Source organism: Mytilus trossulus, chromosome 1, assembly GCF_036588685.1.
Source record: "Mytilus trossulus isolate FHL-02 chromosome 1, PNRI_Mtr1.1.1.hap1, whole genome shotgun sequence".
NCBI lineage: Eukaryota > Metazoa > Mollusca > Bivalvia > Mytilida > Mytilidae > Mytilus > Mytilus trossulus.
Window position 1 is genome coordinate 17,142,869 of NC_086373.1, and position 20,164 is coordinate 17,163,032.

At 32.9% G+C, this 20,164-nt stretch overlaps 1 protein-coding gene across 3 annotated transcripts in view; it reads left to right on the forward strand.

Moving 5' to 3' along the window:
* LOC134717170 (uncharacterized) overlaps positions 1 to 10,236 on the forward strand; it is a 29,116-nt gene extending 18,880 nt beyond the window's left edge. For all 3 annotated transcript variants that reach the window (XM_063579964.1, XM_063579965.1, XM_063579966.1), the window contains 3 exons: positions 1,005 to 2,930; positions 4,208 to 4,341; positions 5,120 to 10,236. In XM_063579964.1, coding sequence (XP_063436034.1) covers positions 1,005 to 2,930; positions 4,208 to 4,341; positions 5,120 to 6,149 — 3,090 coding nt within the window. In that variant the 3' untranslated portion in view covers positions 6,150 to 10,236. The remainder of the gene's footprint in view (positions 1 to 1,004; positions 2,931 to 4,207; positions 4,342 to 5,119) is intronic.
* Positions 10,237 to 20,164: the final 9,928 nt, after the last annotated feature.

The following is a 20,164-nucleotide window of genomic DNA, read 5'->3' on the forward strand; positions in this document are numbered from 1 at the left end:
CCCAAAAAAAAATAAAAATAAAAATAAATAAAAATAAATAATGAATCCTCTATATAATATAAACATGTCTAACGTTTTAAATTAATATTATTGATATAAACATTTCTTTACTGTTATTCATACACTTCTGTTTTACTGCAAAGTCCATTATTATACACCATTTTACGTTATTACATACAATTTGCTTCACAACAAGTTTATTAGACAGAGCTACAATAAAGGCTACTTTTTGCTTGAATATATATTTGGCTACATATTGTCTTTTAGTGTATTATCAGGCATGCATTAAATATATAAACTTATGATGCATGAACTGTTGAACTATTTTACTGATGAAGTTGTGTTATTTAGTTTTTAATGATTGTTTTTTTAGTGATAATGTAACAATTGTTGTTTTTTCAGCATTAATATTCTATATTTTTACATTCTTATCTAATTTGTCCTTGATGAGTATTTAAAAAAAAAATGAAAATGTGTTATGATTGCTAATCAGGAAACCAATAAACAAAAGGTCAGAGGACAAGGGTGTGAACAACTACAGGTCACTATAAACATGATATAACTTCAACAATGAGCAAAGCCCATACTGTGTGGTAAGCTTTTAAAGGCTACTGATAACTAAATATGAAACATTATACTAGAGAAAGTTATTGGCCTGATGTCAACTAATAATGATAAATGATAATGGAGTCATCCAAAGAGAACCATAAGTCTACAGTCTCCTGGCTTTCAACAGATGCTTAAATAATGTTACAGGTTAAAGCATGTTACCTTTCTCTTACCTGAACAGTGGTGTTAAAGCAAACATGAAAAGAATCGGTTAAAAAGGGATTGACTGATCAGATTGTCAAATTGTCCTAAGCACAAAATCAACTAATAAAAAGTGCCAAGTTTGTAAGTTAATTTCTAGAAAACTTACTTTTGTCATTAGGCTGCTGGTAAATTTAGATATAAATCTCTTATTGATACATGTAAAATTGTATGTTTATTTTCCTTTTTTTTAGCGACTCCACTTTGAACTTGATGGAGATAGTGGTCAAGGTTCAGATGATAACAGATCTGACCTAGGAGTCCATGTTATCAGTGACACAGCAAGCGCTGCAGGAGAAAAAGAGAAACAAGAGTCTAGAGTAGTTGCAACTAAAAAGAAGAGTTTTATAGTCAGTTGTGTAACTGAAGCTACCATTCATGAGTCTAAAATTACAGAAGATGAATCGGAAGAACATGTAGCAAGTTCTGATAATTATATTTCACCAGAAAACACCCATACATCTAGTTCTACGATAGCACAACCGAGTATGGCAGTTGATTCTGATGCATCATCAAATTATGACACAGAAAAAGCTCTTAAAGGGAAAAAGGTGCCTGTAGATTTAAATGATTTACAAGAAAAATTAACTCAATTGACTCAGAAACAATCTGTGGCAGGGGCTAATGTGTCAAATTCATTGGTCCCACAAGATGGAGTTCAACCATCTTCACAGCAAGGGTCAGGTGCTACACCAACACCCAACATTGAAAATCAGCCCTCGACACTTCCTGATTCTCAGCATTCTTCCAGTATTGTTCAGACACAAGATACTAGTCAGAAAACTTTGCCTTTAAAGGATGGACAATCTTTTCCCAGAAATACTCAGACAGTCAGTCATCACGGACATGATGGGAGTGTTACTCCTCAAATGTCTAATCCACCACCAACAATACAAACACAGACATCACATAATCTTACACAACCTGTTGAACCGTTACAATTGCCACTGAATCAGTCATTTTCTGGAAGTATGTCAAATCTAGCTCAAGGTCAAGGTAATCAGCAAATGTATTTACAACAGCCAACACCACAGTATCAGATGATGTTTCACTACCCAACAGACCCTATGGTCATGCAGATGATGGGCATTGGATATCAACAAATGATGTATGCATCAATGATGATGCAACAGCAACAAGCTCAACAACAACAGCAACAAACACAGCCGAATCAACAGCAACAACCAGCACAGCCAGGTCATCAACAACAACATCCGTCACAGTTTATGCCACCTCAAATGATGTATCCCCCCAACCCAAACTGGGGGATGCAAGGGCAACAAATGCCTTATTTTCCTCAAGGAGGATCACAAAATATTACTAGTCAATATCCACAACAGGTTCAGAATGTACTTTCAGATTTTAATTCCATTGGAGGATCTTATCCTGCCTCACCATCAGTTGGTAGGAGATGTGATCAAGATGGACAAAGTGAAAGTTATTCAACACAGTCTTCTATATCAGGGCCTACGCATGGTCCAGTTAAAAAGGAACTATCAATTAAACATTTAGAACAAGAATTGAATAAACTTCATGTAGCTAGTACACAAAAAACTGATATGAAAGATGGCACACCAGTGCATGGTGCTTCTTCAGAGGGTCAGACAGTAGATACGTTTAAAGATGTTCACACAAATCCAACTGATATAAGTGGTGCTAATGCTAGTAGTAGTAGTACAGAAACTAGTTCACAGACAACTGAAGAAGCAGATGTTCAAAAGTCTGGATCTAGATTTGCTGTCAGTGTTGTAAAAGAAGATAAACTGCCGGATCCGCCAGTTGAAACATCCGATTCATCTGATACACTTCTGGAATCTGATAAACAAACCGACTGCAGAGAAATTGTCAAGAAAACTTTAGATGATATTGTCACAGAGGTCTCAAAATCTGAAGAAAAAGATGATAATATAGAAGATTCGGAAAATGAAAATAATAAGAAAAAATCAGAAAGTGTTGGTCGTAGGATGAGTCGTTTTCTAGTGACGAAAATTGATGAAGATAAGGGAACAGTGACGACTGACAGCTTATCTCCCTCCTTGCCTGTGTCTGAAGGTGGTGGGGCTTCTAATGCTAACACAGCTACCAGTAAAAGTGTATCTAATTCCTATGTATCTAGTATAGTAAGTAAACTTCCTAAATCTAACCATCCTCCACGCAAAACTAGCGTTGCCATGCCTTTGTCTTTCATCAGAGATCCCAAAATTGATATAACTAAGAGAAGGAGAGTAAAGTCCATGGGTAGTTTTGGCGATTCTGTTGATCCATGTCCTGAATGTAGACTAGGATCTTTGATGGGAGACAATTGCATGGATAATGATAGCTCTACAACACACAATAAGCTTTTACAATTAACTCTGCTGCACAATAATCATTCCGACAAAAATGACTGTCCTGATGTCCAAAATGATTTTACAAATCAACTTTCACCATGTTCACCAACATTGTTGATACTGGATCCTTCTCAAAACTCTGAGGTAAATTATATTTTATGGTAATTGCTTTTTGCTTTTGAGGATTTTCTACTAACAAACAGTAAAGAATTATAATTTACTATTTTTATATTTATAAGTGGTATAGTCATGATAGTTAACCTGTAGCTATTATAATCAGGTGTTAAAGGTGTCCATTAATAATCCTGTTGCTTAGAATATATAAATAGGAACACATTGATAGTTGATGGTTGCACTATTGTAAATTGTTAATTCTATGGTTGGCAATTCTATGCTGTACAATTAGGTCTAGATTGGTTCAGCTAATGTTCAAAATTTGTATCATCATAGTATGCACAGTATTATTCCCTGTAAAAATTAGAAATTTTGATGGAAAGAAAAATGTAGAAAACACTTTTTAATAAAAGAAAAAATCACATTGAAAAACATTGTAGCCTAGAATTCCAACAAAAAATGACATAAGTTATGATTTGCAATTAAAAAAAGGCTGCTAGCTGTCACTGCTTTCCCCAATGTATAAATGTTCATGCTTACTGTAATGGTTATAAAATCAATACTTGAGACTAATACAGGTAAGTTATACATGTATCTTGTCTGCAAGCATGTGCTGGTAATCATTCATTTACAAATTACATAACCATTATCATTACCTTTGATCATTTTGATTATTAAACAATTTGAATGTCATTAAGTTTATTTTATCTGACAACAACTTTTAAGAGGTAAGCCCAGTCCTTACAGTTTTATTGTCTAGCAATGTCTAGTAACATTGTACAGTTTCAGATTTTACATTTTATTAATACAAAACAAAACATTACTATCAGTAGTTTGGGATAACTAGTTATTAATCCTTGTGCAACTAATTTAACATTTCTTTAATATTATAGTTATCTATATATGATTAAATCTTCATTACTACATACTTAAATAACTGTTTCTGTTAACAGAGAAAACAATTGGAAAAAAAGAAGACAAAGTCAACAAGTAAGGATGAGGTTGACTCTGGAGAAGCCAAACTCTATTCAACAGATGTATTTCAAAAAATGTATTCTGACCAAGAGTACAAGGACCTAATTTATAGGTTTGTATTGTATTGTTTTTTTTATTAACAAGTATTTTGGAAACAAGTACCCTATAGTTCCATTTTTATGTACCGAGGTACAAATTAGAGTTTTACTCCTGTTCAATTGACAATTCATAAGAATAACATAGGCAGAAGCCTGAGGACTGTATCACATAGAGATCTTTACTAAGTTATATATACATTTTATCAGAAGTTAATCAAGCTTCCTTAATCAATAAAAACTGACTGCCATAAAATAGCACAATAGTGCTGAAAGTGGCCTTAAACACAAATCAATCAATTAGACGTTCTAGCTGGTGTTCAGTAAATAAACATATATTCATCATTGACAAATATGAATACTGTGGATTCAATATTATTCTTCGAATACTGATTTTCATGGATTTCATTGGTACAGGTGAACCATGCAATTAAGTATTCAATGAATTACAAATTTTCTACAAGGCAATATGCAGATTGGGGCAAAACCACAAAATGAAATATCCACGAACATGCAAGTTTCCTCAATCCACGAAAAATGGGAACATACGAAAATAAATTAATTCACAGTATAGTATCACCATGATCATGTGGTATGATTGCCAATGAGAAAACTATCTACCAAAGACTAAAGGACAAGGATGCGATACATCTGCCATCTAAAGGCCTTTTCGATGACTTATGTGGGTTTGGGATGTTAGTCCAATTAAAAAACATGGAAATTGCTTCCCAGGACTTGGGGTGGTTATTTAGGTTTATGATAGCAATAAATGATATATTTTTTTCACTTTTTCAGGCAAAGAACAGAGACAAATGAAATGAACATGAAACATCAACAAGAATACAGAGACTTTTGTAGACAAAAAGGATATCCAGTACCTCCCATTGCACCACCCATACCAAACAGTATTGTGTCTAGAAACTTTAATTCTATGCTTAGTCCACAATTAATGACACTTTCACCTTGTGTATCTACGAAGTCTGCTTCTCCTAATGATTTATTGATGCTTAAGGAATCATCAAGAACGAGATCGCTGAGTGAAGGTAATCACACTTCTTCTAAAGAAAGTGTTGAAGTGCAATCAGAAAATGAAGAGTCATCAAATGAACTCAAAAAACAAACGACATCAAAAATTAAAAATGAGGAAAACAAAAATGTCAAAGATGATAAAAATGATAAAGGAGAAATAAATAAAGATGATCCTAAACAATTATTAGAAAAAGTGGAAACAAGTAAGGATGATCCACAACATTTAAATCAGCTGCCGAAACAAACTGATGGACAAAGTTCTCTTCCCCAAGAAGTGATACCGGAGAACAAAATTTCAAAAAGTGAAGGCGCTGATGCAGATGAAACATCATCTCTTAGGAGTCAGGGTAGTCGAAAGTCAAGCATGGATCTAACGCACACTGTAAATACTACACAGCCAAAGCAACAAATTACTTTTTCTCAACCTGTGATGACAAACCAGCCACCAATGTACTCGCAATTTCCTGGAATGTATCAGCAGTTTGGGTTCCCTCCACCAATGCAAGTGCCTAATATGCCAAGTATGTTTTATCCAAATATCCCATACCCAAATACACCAATGTGGGGATATGGAAGTACAGATCAACAGCAGCAACAACAGTTTCAAAGTTTACCACCCACACAACACCAACCAGCTGGTAGTAATATACAGAGAGGTGTGGGTCTGCCAGAACAAACTTTCCAACATGCAGCTGTCTCACAACTCCCCCTTACTGGGACAGGTTTTCCAACTAGTGCTAATATATCATCATCAGTGCTACAGACGAACCTTCCACCTAACACTTCCTCAAATTAATACTGTCATTTGCCAAATGTCTTTCAATTATAGAGAAAAAGTAAATTGTATCTTTGTTATAAAACTATGTAAATATTCCTGTACATTCTTCATACAGATTCCCCTGAAATTTACAGAGTATGAAGGTCATGATAAAATTATTTTTTTCCCGTATAAAATGTTAGAAAAAATGATTTATTTGAGAGATAAAATGATTGTTATTAATAAAATATTTTTAGAATGGATTATTGAGCTGCTTTTTTGCATCTGTAAAAAAGTCATGATATAATACTTGTATATAAGATGTTTGTATTGAAAGTTTTTAATTAGTAACTTGAGAAAATTGGTAAGAAGAAATTTATCATGACCTTCAGTAAAAGAGAGATCTGTATGGTTTAATTGGGATCAAATAGTTCAATTTTGAACTTTTAAAGTAATAATTGTATTGTTGTATGCCATATTTGTTATAATCAGTAAGTTTAGGTGTTGAAATATACTCATAAGCACAATGCAGAAAAATAATTCACTTCTCCAACAAGAACAATATTACATCATTATTATTTAGTGTATAGGGTCGTGCATTTGTAGATTTGTGGGCATTAGGAAAATTGGGGAAGACCTCATAAGTTGGTCAGCTTATGCCATGTCGTTCAATCCAGATTAAAGTACTTTTCTTTTCATTTCTTTTAGGCTTGTACGTAAAAATATTTTGTTTCATGAGGTCTGTCTTGCTTCAGGTTTGATACAATTGTAGAAACCATTTCATTATTAAAAAAGTTCTGATAAACATCTGCATGTGGTATTCCTAACTAAGAAATAAAATGCACGCCAAAGAACAATATCACATGTCATTTTTGTGTCATGCTTATGTCCTAAACCAAATTCCGAAGACTTGAAGCTGGATGAGGGTATTGTAGTTTAGTTGTACATAAAAAAAAAATAGAAATCCCACAAAAAATTTAATCCACCATCTCAATTGAAAATGCAGCAACCAATAGAATAAGACTATTTAGGTATTTAGACAGGTGCTTCAATAAAGATGCAAATTCAAACCGAAATTGCATAATGCAGTAACAAACAAAAAAATCCCCAAAACAGGTCCTGACAGGGTTTAATCATGCAGCTTTAATTAACAATGGCAAGTTAAATTAGTAAAACCAAAAAATGAATTTTCTTTATATTGATATTTTGAATTGTCAGCACTCAAACAGAAGGATAGATTAAACAAATTAAGGCTTTTTATTGTGATAGAATTACTTTAACAGTGAATGCATAATGTATCTGTTGATAGTTACAAGAAAAATGCTGACATCTTCAATGATTTGAAAAAAGTTACAAAAAAAATGCTGACATCTTCAATGATTTGAAAAAGGGAATAGTGTTTGTCAATTTTAAAGGTTGAAATAAAGAAGTAGACTAACAGAAAAGGAACATGTTATTCTAGTCATAATTACTGTTTGTTTCATCAAGGATCAGAATAAGCTCTTAAAAAAATAAAAGTAAATTTGACTTGTGTGATGGAAGGTTTTGTATTGTAGGCTATTAAATGATATCTAACAGTAATTCTTACAAAAAGATATATGGAAAGTGTCACACTCAGATGTGCCTGTAATTGTGATTCCTGGAAATGTTTAAAAATTGATTAATTAGAATATATGCAAGAAGGAAGATTGACTTTATCTTTCTCTAGTTTTTCACATTATACTATGTTTGTCTTCATTTTGTTAATTTGTATAATAAATGATTACTTTGTCAGCATTAACATACAGTTTATAGACTTATTTCATACCAGTAATTTTTGTATTGATTTATCCAAACAATTTATTTAAATAATTTTTGATCTTGTCATGAATTAAAAAAATTATATTCTGATATTAAGTATCAAAGACAATAAACACAAATAATGCCATACATTACAACATTCATTCTTTTTGATTTTATATTACCTTAACTCTCAAAATTGAGATAAATGTAAATCATAAATTAAAACTTCAAATACCCGTAAATACTAAGGCCATATAAGGCCTTTAAAAACACATCTCATCCTTACTTTCAGTTCAATTGATTATGGTTTAAGTAACATTTTGAATGGTACAAAAAAAAAAATTTTGTTATTTTGATGTTAACTGTTTCCTAACCATGTCAGAACAACCATTTTAATACTCTCTTGATTTCAATACACATTGTAGTTTTTAATTCAAAGTCTGTATTTTGCATTTTTTAAAGATTCAAATATTTTTAATGTTTTTTCTGATAGTTTTTTTTATTTGTGTATTTAAGACAAAATTCAAAGTGCTACAATTAAAATATATATCTAATACTAAACAAAATATATAAAAGATGTACTCTTGAAATTCCAGATGCACATATCAGATTTTTGTTGTCCTGAATATTGCTTCTATTGAGGCTTTTTCTGAAATTACTCCCGATACTGTTTGATTATTAATTCAGGATTTTTCCCCAAAAAAATCGCCAAAAATAATAAATTTGTAAATAGTTTGCTTTCTTGAATGATGAACTTTTTGCATTCTTTGTTGATGAGTTTTCATTTTCACCATGATTCAGCAAACTCTGGTTTTAAAGTTATGCTGGTATGTGTAATCTTAAGTAGTACATAACATTTAAACTTAAACATTTCCTGCATATTGTACAACTTTTCATTTGTAAAGTCCAATTTTGAAGTCAGTTGGACACATATTTTAATAGTGACCATCTGCGACAGCTGTCAAATGTAAACAAGTTAATTATTAGGAAAACAAGGGAAACTTGCCAAACATAAACAGTTGCAAAAAGTTGCACAATTTGAAAAAAAAGTTTTGAAGGCTTGTGAAGTTGTATCGACAAATTTATATTTGTTGATATGTGTAATATATAAATCAGTATTGACCTAGAGCTTTTTGTTCTGTACATTTATCCGAATTGCCACAGCTTATAGATGTATCACAACTGTTATATTTTGTTGGCAACACTCTTTTTAGCTTTATACTGATAAAGCTGTTATGTTTCTTATATAATGATATACTTTTACATGTGTAAACAATTTGTATGTACTAAACTTCTTGATTTACAGATGTGTTGTATCAACATTCAAATATAACATGTTATATTTTAGATTGTATTTCTAAATAATTTTCTTGTTTATTTTTTTGTTTTAATAAAAATATATTTAAAAAGTGTAATTCCACATAGCTGCCACAGTTAAAAGATTTTTTGTTGTTTAAATAGTTCAGACTGATTTGAAATCTTTTTGTATGCTGACAAAACAAATTCTGTTCAAATGAATTTGGACGATGTTGTAAAATTGCTTTATTTATTTTGTATGGGACGATGCAATTTAGAGGAAGAAAAGATCAAAATCAGTTGTGATTGACGTGTGTGAATGAGACTTGAAAGGGCAAAACATTCAACACTGTTTTATTTATTTTTGAAATTTTAAAGCAACATTATGATTTGGACATTTGGCACACAGACCTTGTCAAGGGACGGTTATTATTTGACATCATATGCAGACGTGAAATAATTTTAATATCTTGTGTTTGGATTATAGCTCAATTTAAAATGAAAAATACCAGTAGTTATTTTATTATAATGTTTGTTATGATTTAATCTAATTTGATTGTTTAACAGTAAAAGAATTGACATCAAAATTTGATAGCAGTTTGAATGTTTAACCAATGAATGTTTTGATGTGATTGTATTGCAAGTATAATGCAGTTATTCCAAGACAATCCTGTATTCACTAGTATGTTTATTTTTAGGTATTTAAATGCACAGTTTAATAATTTTGAATATTGCACTAAGAAACTCTTGCCTGTCACAGCTTAATTGATTATTAATTAGTTGGCCATAAATGAAAATCATCAATTATTTGATGAAATAGGGCAGTTGTTTTGTCCTTGCTTATTTTTTTATTTGAAAAAAAATAATAATTCAGTTGATTTAGTAGTAAGATGTATGGTTAAAAGGGATAAATATTTAATTTGTGGATTTTTAAAAATAGAAAATATAGAATAACTAGCTTAATGATATACAGAAATATAACAGTATATATGAATGCTGGTGAAAACGATGGCTTTAAAACCAAAATAAAATGCATTAAAATTGGTCAGATTGATTTTGTCAAACTAACTTACCTCATATCTGATTGTTCATAGAAAAAGCACACTTGTAAGAAATAACCAGCATTTTTATATTCATTTCATTTTGATATCTTTTTTTTCGTTCAAAATGTAAATAAAACCATGAGAGTGACATTCTGAAGTGTGTTTTAGCATAAGTGTGCAATTTTTTTGTTGGTTAGTATTCATTCTGTGTTGATTTAATTTGTTAATTTGCTGTTCATTGTGAATAGATATCAGTGAATAACAGGTTATTTGATTGGAGTATTCATCCGAAAAAAAAGAAGAAAATGACTATGTGTAAAAAATAGCAATGTGATATCCATAATTTTCCGAGATTTAATTGATTTTGTTGCAATGTTATATTTTTTGAAGATTTCAAAAATAATGCAAAAAAAAGGCTTTTGCAGTAAAGAGTGGCAAAAAAACATTTGTTTCTCAGTTTTTAAGCCTGGGGGTCATATGAGGAAGGCACAGTAGGTAAAATAACTGTTATCTCAGATTCCAGAAGATTCAGTGTTTATTCAATGTAATGCAAGGTGACAAATATATCTATTGGTTCATTTTCAATATCAACTGAGGCAATGTATAGAAAGATGTTTGTACTAATTGAATGATTAAATGACCTACAGAAACACAAATCCTACAGGTTTTTCAATATGAAGACAAATGTTGCAAAAGGTTAAAACACAAATTTCCCTTTGGTGCAAAACTTTTAAAAATATGCAAAGACAGCTAGGTGTCAGGGATGCTTTCATGCAAAATTTAACAATTAATCATTTAAACAGTCCATACTCTCTTTTTATACTCTGTCTGAGTTGACATTATAAACAGTCTTTGAGTTCAATCCATTCCTGTGCCTGAGATGTCCTTTATTCAGGACAGTGAGGTTGTCTGGTAGACTATACATATTTATGAACCAGCATTTATTGGTATTAGCCTCATCCATGATACATTTTTGATTGCGATTTGCAAAATCACACCAAAACACACTTTGAGTTCTCTATTATTCCTTGGATACCAATTTTCATGGATATAGGTGATCCAAAAATGTAAATAATAAAGGAAATACACATTTTCTAAAGGATTGTATACAAAGAATCAAATATCCACCGAAAAAACAAATTATCTTTCTCCATTAAATATATGGCTTTGACAATGAAAAAAGAAAACCATACTACATAATCTACTTTACATACTATTGCATTGTGTACACCTATGAAAAACACTAGAGAAATTAAATTTTAATCAGCCTAGGTGCACTGATGTCTAACTTGAATTATAATCTTTTCAATGCCAGATGGAATACATATAATATTTTGCTTTAAGGTGTCTGTACAAAGACTTTTGAACCATTATTGCTATCTTTACCAAGTGGCAATGTTCATTGTTAAAGAAGACCAATGAATTTGAGGTCGCCTAGTGAAGGTCACTGCACCTTTTGAAAGACTGAATATAGAGCAGTATCTTTTGAACCATTCATCCAATTATCACCAATTCAGGTTTATATATGGTAGTCCACATCTCAGATACTTTAAGCAATATGTCTACCATATTTGGTGTATGGAAGGCCTGTAAGGTGTACATGTCCAACTGGCAGGTGTCATCTGACCTTGGCCTCAATTTCATGGGTCAGTAGTCAAAAGAAAAGTTTTTGAGTGTTTGTCTTTTTTTCTAATACTATATGCCAATGGGCAACTATATTTGGTGTATGGAAAGTCAGTCTAGCATGTTTTATTTGACCTTGACCTCATTTTCATGGGTTCAATGGCCAATGTTAAGTTTTCATGGTTAACTTTGTTTTTTTAGATACTGAAAGCAATAGGTCAACGACCAGTATATTTAATGCATAAATTGGTTGTAAGGTGTACATGTTTGTCTGTCATGGTTCACCTGACCAATGGTTAGTGAATAAGGCCAGACATTTCAGCATGTGCTCTCTTCTCTGGTTGATATTTCTGAATTATGAGTCCAACATGAACCTTCACCAAAAACTTAGCTTAAAACGCCTCAACATGAACCTTCACAAAAACTAAGCTTAAAATGCCTCATCATGAACCTTCACAAAAACTAAGCTTAAAATGCCTCATCATTAACCTTCACAAAAACTTAGCATAAAATGCCTCAACATGAACTTTCACAAAAATTTGGCCTAAAATGCCTCAACATGAACCTTTACAAAAACTTAGCCTAGAATGCCTCAACATGAACCTTCACAAACAAAAATTTGGCTTAAAATGCCTCAATATGAACCTTCACCAAAACTTAGCTTAAAATGCCTAAACATGAACCTTCACCAAAACTTAGCTTAAAATGCCTCAACATGAACCTTCAACAAAAGTTAGCTTAAAATGCCTCAACATGAACCTTCTCAAAAACTTAGCTTAAAATGCCTCAACATGAACCTTCACAAAAACTTAGCTTAAAATGCCTCAACATGAACCTTCACAAAAATTTCAACATGAACCTTCACAAAAACTTAGCTTAAAATGCCTCAACATGAACCTTCACAAAATCGTAGCTTAAAATGCCTCAACATGAAACTTCACAAAAACTTAGCCTCAACATGCACCTTCACAAAAACTTAGCTTAAAATGCCTCAACATGAAGCTCCACAAAAAACTTAGCTTAAAATGCCTCAACATGAACCTTCACAAACAAAAATTTGGCTTAAATGCCTCAACATGAACCTTCACAAAAACTTAGCTTAAAATGCCTCAACAAGAACCTTCACAAAAACTTAGCTTAAAATGCCTCAACATGAACCTTCACAAAAACTTAGCTTAAAATGCCTTAACATGAACCTTCACAAAAACTTAGCTTAAAATGCCTCAACATGAACCTTCACCAAAACTTAGCTTAAAATGCCTCAACATGAACCTTCACAAAAACTTAGCTTAAAATGCCTCAACATGAATCTTCACAAAAACTTAGCCTAAAATGCCTATACATGAACCTTCACAAAAACTTAGCTTAAAATGCCTCAACATGAACCTTCACAAAAACTTAGACTAAAATGCCTCAACATGAACCTTCACAAACAAAAATTTGGCTTAAAATGCCTCAACATGAACCTTCACAAAAACTTAGCTTAAAATGCCTTAACATGAACCTTCACCAAAACTTAGCTTAAAATGCCTCAACATGAACCTTCACAAACAAAAATTTGGCTTAAAATGCCTCAACATGAACCTTCACAAAAACTTAGCTTAAAATGCCTTAACATGAACCTTCACCAAAACTTAGCTTAAAATGCCTCAACATGAACCGTCACAAAAACTTAACTTAAAATGCCTAAACATGAACCTTCACCAAAAGTTAGCTTAAAATCCCTCAACATGAACCTTCTCAAAAACTTAGCTTCAAATGCCTCAACATGAAGCTTCACAAAAACTTAGCTTAAAATGCCTCAACATGAACCTTCACAAAAACTTAGCTTAAAATTCCTCAACATGAACCTTCACAAAAATTTCAACATGAACCGTCACAAAAACTTAACTTAAAATGCCTCAACATGAACCTTCACAAAAACTTAGCTTAAAATGCCTCAACATGAAGCTTTACAAAAACTTAGCTTAAAATGCCTCAACATGAACCTTCACAAAAACTTAGCTTAAAATGCCTCAACATGAACCTTCACAAAAACTTAGCTTAAAATGCCTCAACATGAATCTTCACAAACAAAAATTTGGCTTAAAATGCCTCAACATGAACCTTCACAAAAATCTGGCCTAAAATGCCTCAACATGAAAGAGGGACGAAAGATACCAAAGGGACAGTCAAACTCATAATTCTAAAACAAACTGACAACGCCATGGCTAAAAATGAAAAAGACAAACAGAAAAACAATAGTACACATGATACAACATAGAAAACTAAAGAATGAACAAAACGAACCCCACCAAAAACTAGGGATGATCTCAGGTGCTCCGGAAGGGTAAGCAGATCCTGCTCCACATGTGGCACCCGTCGAGTTGATTATGTGATTACAAATCCGGTATATAGTCTAATTCGGTAGGTCACATTCATGAAAGGGAAGGGATTGTAGTTACGAGGTAAGGAACATATCTGATATCATTTGTGAAATGGTTATTCCATAACGGTCAACCAATTCGTGATGGCGTCCATAAAATTTACGGAGGGATGATTTCAACTTCGCCATTTGGAACTCTTGGTTTAATATAGCTTCCTAGTGAGCAGCAACCCTCTATCAAGAAAATCATGATAGGAAATGCAAGCACGGGAATATCGTATCAATTGGGAGATATATACCCCGTATGCAGGTGCTGCTGGAATGTTGCTACTTAAAAAAAATCGAAAGTTCACAATTGGAAAGCTGAAATCATCTCTTTTGTCGTAAAGTTTTGTTTTCAACCGACCCTCATTGTCAATTTCGGGATGTAAGTCAAGATATGAAGCCGACTTAACTGTATCTGTAGTATCCTTTATCTATAGTTCGATGGGATAGATGCGTTCCACATAGTCACCAAATTTTGAATTGTTTAGTGAAAGAACATCATCTATATAGCGAAAGTAGAGTTAAAGGATATTGCTAACTTCTTATCTTTCTTCCTAAGAAGTTTTTTGCATGAAGTCAGCCTCATAATAACAAAGAAACAAGTCGGCAAGTAGAGGGGCACAGTTTGTTCCCATTGGAATGCCGACAGTCTGTTGAAAGACACGTCCTCAGAACGTAATAAATATGTTGTCAATCAAGAAATCAAGCATCTTGATAATATCAGTTTCAGAGAATTTTTAATCAGAGTGATTCTTTACAAAGTAGAATTTACCCCTCCCTAAGACAAGATACTTGTATTTACGTTGACCATTCTTTTTAGCTCACCTGGCACGAAGGGCCAAGTGAGCTTTTCCCATCACTTTGCGTTCGTCGTCTTCCGTCATCATTAACTTTTACAAAAATCTTCTCCTCTGAAACTACTGGGCCAAATTTAACCAAACTTGGCCACAATCATCATTGGGGTATATAGTTTAAAAAAAATGTGTCCGATGACCAGGTCAACCAACCAAGATGGCCACCACGGCTAAAAATAGAACATAGGGGTAAAATGTAGTTTTTGGCTTATACCTCAAAAAACCAAAGAATTTAGAGCAAATCTGACATGAAGTAAAATTGTTAATCAGGTTAAAATCTATCTGCCCTGAAATTTTCAGATGAATCGGACAACCTGTTGTTGAGTTGCTGCCCCTGAACTGGTAATTTTATGGAAATTTTGCTGTTTTTGGTTATTATCTCTTATATTATTAACTATAGAGATAAACTGTAAAAAACAATAAATGTTGGCAAAGTAATATCTACAAATAAGTAAACATGACCGAAATTGTCAGTTGAACCCTTAAGAAGTTATTGCCCTTTATAGTCAAAATTTAACCATTTTCAGCTCACCTGGCCCAAAGGGCCAAGTGAGCTTTTCCCCGCACTTGGCGTCCGGCGTCCGGCGTCCGGCGTCCGGCGTCCGGCGTCCGGCGTCCGTCGTCTGTCGTCCGTCGTCGTCTGGCGTCGTTAATTTTTACAAAAATCTTCTCCTCTGAAACTACTGGCCCAAATTACACCAAACTTGGCCATAACTATCATTGGGGTATCTAGTTTAAAAAAATGTGTTCGGTGACCTGGCCAACCATCCAAAATGGCCGCCAGGGCTAAAAATAGAACATAGGGGTAAAATGCAGTTTTTGGCTAATAACTCAAAAATCAAAGCATTTAGAGCAAATCTGACAAGGTGTAAAGTTGTTAAACAGGTCAAAATCTATCTGCCCTGAAATTTTCAGATAAATCGGATTACCTGTTGTTGGGTTGCTGCCCCTGAATTAGTAATTTTATGGAAATTTTGCTGTTTTTGGTTATTATCTTGAATATTATTATAGATAGAGATAAACTGTACACAGCAATAATGTTCAGCAAAATAAGATTTACAAATAAGTCAAAATAACCACAATGGTCAGTTGACCCCTTTATGAGTTATTGCCCTTTATAGTAAATTTTTAACAATTTTTCGTAAATCTTAGTTATCTTTTACAAAAATCTTCTCCTCTGAAACTGCTTGACCAAATTACACCAAACTTGGCCATAACCATTATTGGGGTATCTAGTTTAAAAAATGTGTTCGGTGACCTGGCCAACCATCCAAAATGGGTGCCATGGCTAAAAATAGAACATAGGGGTAAAATGCAGTTTTTGGCTTATAACTCAAAAACCAAAGCATTTAGAGCAAACCTGATATGTGGTAAAATTGTTAAACAGGTCAAAATCTATCTGCCCTGAAATTTTCAGATAAATTGTATAACCTGTTGTTGGGTTGCTGCCCCTGAATTAGTAATTTTATGGAAATTTTGCTGTTTTTGGTTATTATCTTGAATATTATTATAGATAGAGATAAACTGTAAACAGCAATAATGTTCAGCAAAGTAAGATTTACAAATAAGTCAACATGACCGAAATGGTCAGTTGACCTTTTTAGGAGTTATTGCCCTTTATAGTCAATTTTTAACCATTTTTCGTAAATCTTAATTATCTTTTACAAAAATCTTCTCCTTTGAAACTACTTGGCCAAATCAATCCAAACTTGGCCACAACCATCTTTGGGGTATGTAGTTTTAAAAATGTGTCCGGTGACCCGGCCATCTAATCAATATGGCTGCCATGGCTAAAAATAGAATCTGGGGTAAAATGCAGTTTTTGGCTTACAACTCAAAAACCAAAGCATTTATAGTAAATCTGACAGGGGTAAAATTGTTTATCAGGTCAAGATCTACCTGTCCTAATTTTCAGATGAATCTGACAACCCAGTTTTGGGATGCTGCCCCAGAATTAGTATTTTTAACGCAATTTACCTGTTTTTGGTTATTATCTTGAATATTATTATAGATAGAGATAAACTGTACACAGCAATAATGTTCAGCAAAAAAAGATTTACAAATAAGTCAAAATAACCACAATGGTCAGTTGACCCGTTTAGGAGTTATTGCCCTTTATAGTCAATTTTTAACCATTTTTTCATAAATTTTAGTAATTTTTTTACAAAAATCTTCTCCTCTGAAACTGCTTGGCCAAATCAATCCAAACTTGGCCACAACTATCTTTGGGGTATGTAGTTTCAAAAATGTGTGCGGTGACCCGGCCATCCAACCAAAATGGCCGCCATCGCTAAAAATAGAACATAGGGGTAAAATGCAGTTTTTGGCTTAAAACATAAAAACCAAAGCATTTAGAGCAAATCTGGAGTAAAGGTGTTTATCAGGTCAAGATTTATCTGCTCTGAAATTTTGGGATGAATTGGACAACCCGTTGTTGGGTTGCTGATCCTGAATTGTTAGTTTTAAGGAAATTTTGCTGTATTTGGTGATTATCTTGAATACTATTATAGATAGAGATAAACTGTAAACAGCAATAATGTTCAGCAAAGTAAGATTTACAAATAAGTCAACGTGACTGAAATGGTCAATTGACCCCCTATGGAGTTATTGTCCTTTATAGTCAATTTTTAACAATTTTCATAAAATTTGTAAATTTTTTCTAACATTTTTCACTGAAACTATTGGGTCAAGTTCATTATAGATAGAGATAATTTTAAGCAGCAAGAATGATTAGTAAAGTAAGATGTACAAACACATCACCATCACCAAAACACAATTTTGTCATGAATACATCCTCTTCCTTTGTTTAATATTCATAAAGACCAAGGTGAGCGACACAGGCTCTTTAGAGCCTCTAGTTTCGTAAATCTTAGCAAATCTTTTACAAAAATCTTCTCTGAAACTACTGGGCCAAGTTAATTATAGATATAGAGATAATTGTAAGCAGCTAGTATGTTCAGTAAATTAAGATGTACAAACACATCACCAAAACACAATTTTGTCATGAATCCATCTGCGTCCTTTGTTTAATATTCACATAGACCAAGGTGAGCAACACAGGCTCCTTAGAGCCTCTAGTTTATGAAGCAAAGTAATACATGTACCAACTCTTTCAATTTGTCTGTTAGTTTGGAATGTGCAATACTTGTGTAAAGAGTAGAAAAGTTCACAAAAACTTAGCTTAAAATGCCTCAACATGAACCTTCACAAAAACTTAGCCTAAAATGCCTCAACATGAACCTTCACAAAAACTAAGCCTAAAATGCCTCAACATGAACCTTCACAAACAAAAATTTGGCTTAAAATGCCTCAACATGAACCTTCACCAAAACTTAGCTTAAAATGCCTCAACATGAACCTTCACAAAAACATAGCTTAAAATGCCTCAATGAACCTTCGCAAAAACTAAGCTTAAAATGCCTCAACGTGAACCTTCACAAACAAAAATTTGGCTTAAAATGCCTCAACATGAACCTTCACCAAAACTTAGCTTAAAATGCCTAAACATGAACCTTCACCAAAACTTAGCCTAAAATGCCTCAACATGAACTTCACAAAAACTTAGCTTTAAATGCCTCAATATGAACCTTCACAAACAAAAGTTTGGCTTAAAATGCCTCAACATGAACCTTCACAAAAATTTGGCTTAAATGCCTCAACATGTAGGCCTAAAATTATATCAATTTATATTTATCTGTATAGATCTGAGAACTAGATGAGGACAGGGCTGTTCAGGGTCCTCCATTTGTCTCGCTGAACTTTTTTTTATGCTCCTATCATAGGTGAGGAGGCTTTAAGTTTTTCCTATGTCCATTTGTCCTGTCTGTACGTCCATCCAGTTGGTTTATGTTCTCTTACTTCTCTCTTGCCTCAACCAAGTGTTTTGAATCTATCTGAATTTGTTTAGCATTACAAAATTACTTTTTATGCACAAATTGTTGACTACTAGTATTTCTAAACTTGACCTCTAAAGTATTTGAGGGTTCAGTTAAAGGAAGTTAATAAGAATGAATCTAATAATGCATCTCACGACTTAGCATGCTCACATTAGGGTGGATTAAGGTGGTACCTGACACTACAGGGAGATAACTCTGTAAAATCAACTGAACGTTTTAATTATGTTGCGTTGTTAAGAGAATATTAAGCTTTTCAATGATCAAAATTAGTGTTTGTCAAACTGCTATATAACCAGTGTATTTTTTCTGTTATAATGGTTGGTTCAAATTTTTATATTTTTGTCAAAGGGGTCAAAGTAAATACTATTACTTTCTCAAAATTTTATGAAAATTAACGAGCCAAATTGATTTTAGTGAAAGTGTTAGGTACCACCTTAAATAAGAATGAATCTAATAATGCATCTCACGGTATAGCATGCTCACATAAAGGTGAATTTAAAATTCAGAAGGCCTTTTCTGTAGTTCCATAAAAAGTTCTTACATGGATATTAATAAATACTCTGATAACTAGAATTTGCTGACCAATGAATGATGCAGTAGAAATACTCACATAGAACTTGATACCAAATTCCAAGAACTGATTTATAAAGTTCCTTGGGGAAAATTTTACCAGTATATTATTTGGAGAAGCACAGACAAAAGGATGAACAGAGACAAACCAGGACATATATCTACTTTGGAGTGGGTTAAATCATAAAATGGCTCATTTGAAAACTTTCCTTAAATTATTGCAATCTTATGATTTCACAGAAAATACACATTATGAATGATTTGACAAGTTTTGTTCAAATTGCCTAGCTTTCTCAATGTAAACTGTTTGCTTAACGCTTTATATATCAGAAGGTAGAAAAACTGGATGCCTCATAAATTGTAAACAGATACCTTGTGTCACGAAGATTTTTTTTAACATGTCCATTGTCCTTGACCTCATTTTCATGGTTTAGTGACTGCTTGAACTATTTTTTTTTCAAGTGAAACACAGTTATTTTAAGTCATATAATAATTATAATTGGTTTATGGTAAGGGCTATTCCAGAAAAAAATGTATGGGGGTTGGAAGGCAGTTTTTGTCAGCACCAGCCACCCAGACA